This window comes from Phymastichus coffea, unplaced genomic scaffold (assembly GCF_024137745.1).
Source record: "Phymastichus coffea isolate CEN01 unplaced genomic scaffold, Cenicafe_Pcof_1.1 PCOF00047, whole genome shotgun sequence".
In the NCBI taxonomy this organism is placed as follows: domain Eukaryota; kingdom Metazoa; phylum Arthropoda; class Insecta; order Hymenoptera; family Eulophidae; genus Phymastichus; species Phymastichus coffea.
In genome coordinates, this window is record NW_026706858.1 from 1,104,503 (window position 1) to 1,114,062 (window position 9,560).

Here is a 9,560-nt window from a genome sequence, read left to right on the forward strand (position 1 = left end):
AATCTTTTATTCATCGAGAGTATTGATAAAATATTTTTATACTTATAAATTATAGTAGAATAAAGGGACTTGTAGAATAAAGAAGTTGGTTCAACATTAGTATAGTCATCCACCTTGAATTAAGACGATTAATTTAATGATTTGTTGAATTATTATTATTTTTTATTGATCAAAATCATAAAATTTCAAAAGAAATATTAACCCATTACTAGTGGAATATCGTTTTTTTTTTCAAACTTCAATCATTTCTTTTCCTACGCGGAGTACGTTTGAAAATGAAATGATATTTTTATTCAAGTTCCTACTCATTTTTTATTTTTTATCAATATAAACATGTTTTTTCTGTATCGATTTAAACTGAGAATTGTCTAAAAGTGATCGAATGCTAATGCCTTTATCCTACTTATATTTCTTAACACATCAAAATTTCTAATATGAAAAATCTTCTATTAATATTAATACAATTGAGACTAATTAATTTGTTAATTACTATTAATATTAATAGTAGTTAATGAATTCATAATAATAAATAAACTAATTACTATTAATCTATCATTACAATTAAGACTTTATTTAGTGAAATATTTGTTTATCTTAACTTATGCGTGCTGGAACTTGGGCTTGCTGCATTATTTTTAGTGTCTTAATTGTTCTCAGTGAAATACCCATCGTCTTTTTGTCTTGCTTTGCTGCTAATGTTCTCCATTTTGATATGATTTTTCTCATATTGGCTCTTTGTGCTTTTCTTATTTTGTATAATCTATATTCATGAAACACTGTATAACAGCAAAGTATAAATCCTACCAATATTATCAGACCACTGAATATTCTGAAAATAATTTAGTTGATTAAAGATTTAAAATTCTTGATATTTAATTATACAGTATAACCTACATTTACCTTGAAAGCTTGATTATCACGTGTAAATATTTTATTTTCTTTACAAAGTCACTCGGTAGAATGGTTACTTGATCAATCCATCCGACCGGTAACATCGCTTCAGGGAAATTTGCCATTAGTCTGTACTTTGACAGTTTTGTTAATGCAAAATTGTATTGCATTCGAAACTGCGTACGTATTGGCCAACCAGTTAGTGGATCAAAGTCAATAGTTGTCAAATGTTTCTCCTTTATTTGGATACACATAAATCAAACTGCTGTCACTCTATGAAGAATAAAAATAGTAAATAAATAATTATTTTTACCTTTACTGGTTTAAGGCCCTTAACAGAATTAATGAAATATGGATCAGCAGCATAGAAATGAGGATTAGAAGCTACGTAAGCATTTGAGAGGCATTTCCATACTTCGAATACACCATTTTTATGACAACGATCGGGCGCTAAGCAAAAACATTTATCTTCAGGATTCGTCTGCGAGTTAGTTCCCAGACTAGTTGTATATCGAAATAATTTTAGACCTGCAAACGATTTGGAATCTTAATACCAAAGTTGAATCCACACTTGGTTTCTCGTACCGGCGAATTGGACTTCAGAATCGTAGCTGTAAGTAAGTCTTCGACAGAAGAATGTATTAGTTACGTATATATTTTTCCTTTTATTAATGAACGGATGAAATAGTGTCCCATCAGTGCCGATAAATGCATCACATTTATCATCATCCCAAACAGACATATTCTTCATGTCATTAAACTCTATGAGGTCGCCGACTTCCATTATGTTCCTAATTCCTCGTCGTATGCGTGTTTTTCCACTGTAAGTATCTGTTAAATTCAACTAAGAAGAACAAGGAATCACATCTAAACGTTCTTATGAAATATGTCATTTAATTACTTTTAAATAATTACATAACCCCACATAGAGTACTTATATACATCATCTGATGCTTTGATTGTTTGATATTTGACATAATTTTCCTTTATATCATTGCAGGCTGATTTTGCCAAAAAATCGTCAATTCCGCTGCAATCGACCGCGAAACCATCGAACAAATAATCCTTGACTTTGGCTCTCACGAATACACTCTGCGGATTATTTACGATTCCATCTACTACTTTTGCTAAATAAAAAGCAGATTATAAATTTACAGTATAATAGATATTAGACAAATAAAAATAGATGCTACTTTAGAATTGAATTATTTACTTGTAACTGGGATTAGATGAGGTTTGGTTATTAAAAAATAGTTTGGTATACCTAGCGAAACAAAATGACCTAAAGTCAATTCGTCATCATCAGAAAGACATCTACTCTTTTCATCATTAAAGAAGAATGTATTTTTCACCGAGTAGGTCAGCGTATCATCAGTTTCGTGATCTTCTATGTTCGTTTTTTCTTGCCATACGCTAAACTCATATTTTGTTCAAGAAAAAGACACAACAAACAATCATGAAAATTAAACGATCCGAAAAAATGCACAACTTACTCATAAACATATGGTCCAACTTCTTTTAATGTTGGCTTGTCACCTTTAGCAATTTCTTCTGGATTTGTCACATTGAATAAATAAACATGAAACTCGTATGTTGATTTCCTCCACATTTTTCTCATAAACCAACCTTTTTTTAGAGCAGAGTGCTAAATCATTTGAAAGACAAGTTTAATGATGCACGTAGGTTGATGTTTACTGTAATAAAATCAGCGTTCGATAATAAATATTACAAACCTTCTGAATGAGCGATTCAAGAATTATAGGAAAAATAACAGTCAGAAAAACAATACTGAAGATTATCGAAGAGACACCGTTGATCCCGATTTTTCGATGACGCGCTGATAGACCATCTTTCCCGAAGATGTATTTCACTGTATCAATAAAATTGTGATACTTTGCTTTTACCTGTGCCATAAGTTCGTTCGGCATAGTTAATTAATTGGAATATATAACAACTGATTCTACTCTTGATCAGTGTTTATTATATTAAGGTTTATTTATATATGTTTAGAAAATGTCTAGTTTAACAATCAAACTAGCTTCACACCTCGAAACAATTGTAATTCGAAATATGATATCTGATTTGCCTTTTTATTTTTCAAATAGAAAACGTTCTGCGCACGACCAGCACTTCGGTGTGCCGTACGCAGCAGTGAAAACTGTATTGAAGGAACTCAACGCATTATTATTGATCAAAGACTTGAAAACGGCAATGAAAATACTTATAGCATTATTAAAAGTTTGATATATGTAAATACAGCCATCGTAACATTCGATTATTGTGAAAAAATTGAAAAATAGGCTAAGCTGTTCCGAGTCTATGCAATTGTAATTCTTGAAGAAAAAAGATAAAGATTGTACACATCTTTATGTGTATGCGCGTGTAAACCAAGCTGCAAATGAGAAGTACAGACTTTAAACTTGTTTTGTTCGGCGTGCGAAGGTAACTTAGAAAATTTCATAAATATGTAATGAAGATTCGATTCGCTGCTCGGTTGTTTCAGCTTTTCGGGTCGATACGTTGAAATGTGTTTGCAAGTTAGCGAAAAGTACGGGGCTTTTCGTCAGAGTCAGTTTGGGCGCGTTTACAGGGGCAGCACAATCCGGTAATAAATAATTGCAATGAAATGACACAAAGATGTTGAAGCGTATGTTGGCCGCGACGATTAATTCATACGCAGCATGCTTGGATGGAAACCGCAAAGCGAGCTGCAGCCGCAGAGTATCAGGGGCAGTTTCTGACAGAGAGAGAGAGAGAGAGAGAGAGAGAGAGAGAGAGAGAGAGAACGAGTAGATGGATAGATGAAGCCACGAGGTGGTAGCTCCGGCATAACTAATCTCCATCTTAGGCAAGTCTGCGGGAGATTTGCATAGTTCCGTATATCTGAAGCTTCGCTCACTCCGGAGACGTTGAAAGTGCGCTTTGTCTCTCTTTTATTCTCATTCGTGTTCGTGCGGTGCGCGCGCTGACTGCCACCTTGTCTTTCATTATCGGCTTAGACGCACTTCGCTTTCTCTCACTCCCCCCTCCTTCCCAGGATATCGAACGGAAAGTTTCGAGGAGATTGAAAATGCGCTTTTCATAGTTATTACGCTAGGCGAGCTTTGAGCTTTTGTTAGAGGGAAGGCGGCGACGTCGGTTAGGTGAAAGCGCGCTCGCCGATCAATCGGCGGGATTAGGCTGAGCTTCTTTCCCTGGCCTGTGAGTTCCGCAGTCGATGCTTATTTTCTCGCCGACCAGCATAAAGACAGGAAACGCGGTTTCGCCAGGCGCACGGTCAAAGGTGCGATGCGCTTCTCCCGAGCGTGACTTGCCTCTATTGATTGGAAAACTTTCAATGTTGAAATATAGTATACATTGATTTTTTGTTTGCCCCTATATAGTTAGGGTAAGTGTATAGCCAACTTTTTCGCCAGTAATGGAAGGAGTCAAATGAGTTTACAGCATATTTCTTTCAATCTAGCTGAAATTTCGTTTTGACAATGTCATCGAGTTCGTAAGGATGAAAAGGAAAGCCGACGTAAATTGACGTACAGAGAAGGCAATTGATAAGCTCGCTAACACGGCCGGTATCGAGTTTCCAACAATATAAATCGGTGCCCTACAAGTAAAAACTGTTCACTGAGCATGATAAACTGCAAGCTTGATTGTCTCGACTGGGCATTTTGCTCCATGTATTATAGTAATAGCGGAAACAATTTTCACGGTATGCATCGACTTTTTAAACCACCTATGTTATACGTGTATTCATGCAATAAATACAAATATAAATCTTTATCATAAATAAATTTAATTACTCCAACGATAATTTGCATTGCAATCACGTCATATAATTGAGTAAATGTTCAGAAATGTAATTAGGCATGTGATGACATTACCACTGTGAGAAATTCAGATGACGAGATACTCTATTTTTTTCCATAAAACATAGATTCACAAAACTGTTATTATTAAATTAACTATCATAACGTCGACTAAATTATTGATATTTGAAAAATCGATAATGCGGTATTGCTGGTATGCTACTGATTAGCACATGGTACTTCCTCAATTACCATCATAAGGTAATCAGACAATACTAGAAATAACAGATTGAATTATCAAATAAATGTGATTGTGATGTAATGCAATTTGGATTAACGATATTTAAAAATAAATAGCCGTCGCGCCAAATTGAAATTCAAAAGAGCCCATGTTTCATTTTCCGTTCTATTTCCGCTTTCCTGCATTCGGCATAAGACATGGGTCATGGAGTTGGGGTAATCTGTGGCAGCAGCAGTAGTAGGCTAGGCCAAAGATTAGAGCTGCAAGTGCAAACGAACGGGAAATAGCCTCGCACGTCGAGAGAGCGAAAGAGAGAAAGAGAGAGAGAGAGAAGCATATTAGTTGCGTGCCTCCCGAATGAAGTTTTTCGTGTTGCGTCTCTCCGCACGAAAAGACGCTACACAACTCGGACGAAAAACGCATCGTGCGTGACGTCGGAGAAAGCCTAACTACTCGTCGTGGTCGTATCTGTTATTTTGCTTGTGGACTGTGTAGACTTGCTTACGCGCACGACGGACGACTGCATTGCCAGCGAAGATCCCTTGGCCTCCGCTGTGGATTTTGCCGTCTTGTCCCCGACCCGTCTGCAAAACGAAGCTCAAAATGCCAATGGTAAGTCAACTCAACCTGTCCTCCACAATTTTAGCCACTCCTTGGCCTTCTGATCTCTACGAATGTTTTGCTAATGCTAATGAGATTGTGTGATTTGCTCGCGCAAGTAACGTGTGCCCAGGGTGCGGTTAGTCAATTTTTTCAAAGAGTGCTCTGCTGATTGATAGTCTTGTTATTGTGATCTTGAGCTGTTCACAAGCTTCTTAGTGATATACTCTCATTTTGCTTATAGTGTGACATTTGTATGAGATACAATAATCAATGTTATGTATTCATTGAAAGAGTGGAGTATTGTTTATTAATTCAATTGATTGTTCCAGAGCAATCATGTACCTTTGGAAGACGTGTCAGCTGGTCGAGGACAAGGTGGCGGAGGGTCTCCACAAAATTGTCAGAAAGTTTTTATCCAACGAGATTATGGCGAGGGCACTATGGTTAAATTCCAAACTAGGTTTCCTTCTGAACTTGGTGAACGGGTATGTTTCTACTATCCTGTTGTTTAGTGCAACTAAATTCTACATTAATCATTAGATTTAAGAACTGATATTGAATTTGCTCAGGGCAGGTATGATCAATAGATTTGTTGATTAAAATGCAGATATTTTAATTAGCAAGTCTATGATAACTATTATGAAATCAAAAAGTTATGCCGTCATGTATCATAATTTTGTTGAATAAATTAAATTAAATTAATTCAAAGATAAAAGGATTTTGATGAATATAATTAGCTGTAGAGAATGTGGAGCTTGTAGAGATATCAGGTTGTATAATCACAAGTTGTAATGAACAATATGATGTTTTTGCAGTTGGACCGTCAGTCTTTTGAATATACAATCAATCAATTAAATACATACTTTGCTGAGGCAGAAAGAGCCAGCTGTTCAACTTATTGTGAGGGTTGTTTAGCTTGCTTGACAGGATACCTCATATATATATGCACGGAGACCCACTACGAAAAGTGTCTACGTAAGGTTGCCAAATTTGTGAGTGAACAAAACGACAGAGTTTACAGGCCTCGCGGGCTTTTATTGACTGATCCAACGACAAGAGGCCTCAGGTTAATAGAAATCTCGGTGCTTGACAGGCCCGCGTCGTGACTGCATATTAGCCGATCTACTGAGATCTTCATGTGACCTTAACGCATCTGCCGTTTTTTTAAAAAAATATAATGAAAACAAAATGTTAAAAAAAAAGAAGATAAGTAATCCACACCTTCGCGCCTAGGGCTATGTGGTGTCTCTGTTTTACGAGACATCATGAGCACCGTGATTCAAAATTGTCGATATGTCTATGCAAAGTGTCGCAAGTATTATGCGGTGTGCGCGAGAAAACCGAACGATATCGACACTCGTGAATAAAATGCGTTCGTTTTTTCTTTGCAGCATGGTGGTCACTTTGTTTGAATCATCTCAAGTACCTGAAAGTGGATTTTAAAACAAAAATATAGCTGATGCTTTCTCAATATTAGATATATTTCTTGATTCTATTTGTAGATAGAATAGCTTAGAGTCTTGTTATATAAAATTATCTGAACGTAATATGATGTGACTAAACTATAAAATTATAATGGTCCTACTTAGTTATGACTCATACATGTGTTATCGCTATCTATAATTATCTCGATGCTATTATATCTTTGCTTTTTCATAAAGATTTTAGTTCAAGCAAAATGTTCATTAAAACATAAAATATTTTATCGCTTATAAAACCAAGAAAATCTAATATGTCAATGAACTTAGTTAATATGAATTTATTTGTTTTGTTATTTGCATATTATATTTTTATTTGTGGTTAATAATGTAATAAAGCTAAAAAGACTAATTAAAAATTCAGGAACTTTTGAAATAAAAAATATTGTGGCTACCATGTTTGAGTGATGGATAATCCTAAGCTGCAACAAAACCTACTACGTATGTACCAGTGGTGACAAAGAAGTTCTGCATGACTGAGCCAATTCTATTCAATAAGCAATTTGTAAGCTAAGTCAACAGATCTTCCATAATTTTATGTTCGCAGATTTTTAACAAATAAGCAAAATCAAAATATAATATTGAATATCAGGAATTCTCTCATGTTATTGAAGTGAATGAATTCATGTATCTTACAAACTGTTAAGAATGCTGTTTCTTTGCTGCCACTGCTTCTTACATTTACTTTTAATTCAAAGCTGTAGAAAAAAGTACAGATATGCTAATTTTGCATTTATATTACAAATTATGTTTCAGATATATACAGTAGTAAGCATTTTTAGTTTTGTAAAAATTTGTCACTGTGTATAGAAATGACACTGCATTTTATCTTATTTTTTATACAATGCTATCAACAGATTGCTGCTTAGTATTTAATAATGTTTTGCATATTACAGTCGAATTGTATCATACTTCCAGATGTTATCTTCCGTCACCCTCACTTCTCTGTTGCTTACAGAACAAAGACAATGTTAGCGTCATTACGTGACTAAGGTGCAGTTTTAAAATCTATCAAATAAACTCAAGAAACATTTTTTTCTATATACAATGAATTGAATGGTGTGTGATAAGTTTGCGACTGGATTAGTTATCAAATAAATATTTTCTTTACATTTTGTTAGATGATCCACGGGTCGGCTAGAAATCTACTGTTATATTACGATTCGAGAAGGGAATGGAAAACATAATATTAGCTTGTGAGTTGATTGAAAATATTTATTCAACGATCGATCATTCAGTTACGTGGTGGATAGAAATATTTCATTTAAACATGAATTTTGTTAGATTTTGTCACCAAAAAATGCATATAAATTGAAATAGTAACATGTATTAGACTAAGTATATTTATATTTACTATTATTATTGCTATTACTGTCATGATATATTATTAAAGCGAAATTGTTTTTTTATGGTAGCCTACAAAACTTCGTAGCTTGCTTCAAGCGATTTCGACCAGTTTGCCAAGATTTTGTTAAACAATAAGCTTGTTGATTTAAACATTTTTGGAAAATACTTTATTTTTTATCCAAATGAACGTTAATCCTTTGAAATTTTTACTTCGGTTTGCATTTACGTTGCCAAACTTTTAATATAATTAAAAATCTTACGTTTGTTTACAACAAAGAAATGGTAATGATATTATCTATGGAAAAAAGTATATTGAATAGCCCCGGAGCTCTGTAAATAATTGACTGTAAAAGTACCTGATATGTCTTATTTTGCATTGCTGTAATCTTGGCTGAGTGCACACTTTTCCGCAGTGGTGCTCTAATTCCTGACGATAACAGATCGAGGCAATTGGTGCGTGCAAGCTCGCGATAACGAGAGAAAATGTCTTGAAGCTAGGCTAATGATAATGTCCTTGCGAGATGAAAGTGTATGAGGTACATAAAGCGTGTCAGGCAAAAAAAATCTAACTATGCAGAGATTAAGGAAGTGGAAAAAATCATAACAATGCGTCACTGCCGTGGACTGAAATGGAAAATTTCACATATTCGTATTTGTATCTTTTTCGTTTCGTTGTTTTATTTGTAAGCCTCATTCATTTTCATTATTCATTCTCGTCGACTGTTATATGGAGTCACAAAAGGTATAAACACTATAACATGCGTTTTCTCTGTGTGCTGGAGACTGTGCAAAAACAAGAAAAAAAAACAAAAAAATAAATGAGTACTGTGAAACAAAAGCGCCCGGTGTATGGATTCAAAGACAAAATTAAAATGCAGATAAAAAAGTGAGGTAATTAAAAAAAAGATGAATCGAAAAATTGTTATATACTTCATTTACTAGTAGGACCAAATATCTTCAAAGTTAAAAATAACTGTAAGCGATTACCGGCGTTCGAATGTAATTTCTAAGTGTTTTATTAATAAAATCGACGCAAGTCTGATAAACTTGCTTCAATCATCTTTAATTGGAGCGTTGAATCATTGAAAGATTTTTCCTTGAAAACTTCCTAGTATTATTATGTATAGATAATCGAGAACTTGAATGTATGATTAATCAATCACATAATCGCATTTAAATACACAGAAAAGAACAAAT

At 34.4% G+C, this 9,560-nt stretch overlaps 2 protein-coding genes across 2 annotated transcripts; one reads left to right on the forward strand and one right to left on the reverse strand.

Moving 5' to 3' along the window:
• Positions 1-594: 594 nt before the first annotated feature.
• On the reverse strand, positions 595-2,819 carry LOC131665057 (sensory neuron membrane protein 1-like). Its single transcript, XM_058936655.1, has 8 exons — positions 2,625-2,819; positions 2,385-2,536; positions 2,105-2,304; positions 1,807-2,018; positions 1,477-1,735; positions 1,205-1,419; positions 901-1,127; positions 595-829 (listed from the first exon to the last, which is right to left on the reverse strand). Exons 1-8 carry the CDS (start codon positions 2,817-2,819, stop codon positions 595-597), a joined length of 1,695 nt encoding a protein of 564 aa, XP_058792638.1.
• Positions 2,820-5,184: 2,365 nt separating this feature from the next.
• Positions 5,185-9,429, forward strand: LOC131665191 (golgin subfamily A member 7). Its single transcript, XM_058936905.1, has 3 exons — positions 5,185-5,547; positions 5,868-6,023; positions 6,354-9,429. The coding sequence occupies exons 1-3, from the start codon at positions 5,539-5,541 to the stop codon at positions 6,642-6,644; spliced, it is 456 nt and encodes a 151-aa protein (XP_058792888.1). The 5' UTR covers positions 5,185-5,538; the 3' UTR covers positions 6,645-9,429.
• Positions 9,430-9,560: the final 131 nt, after the last annotated feature.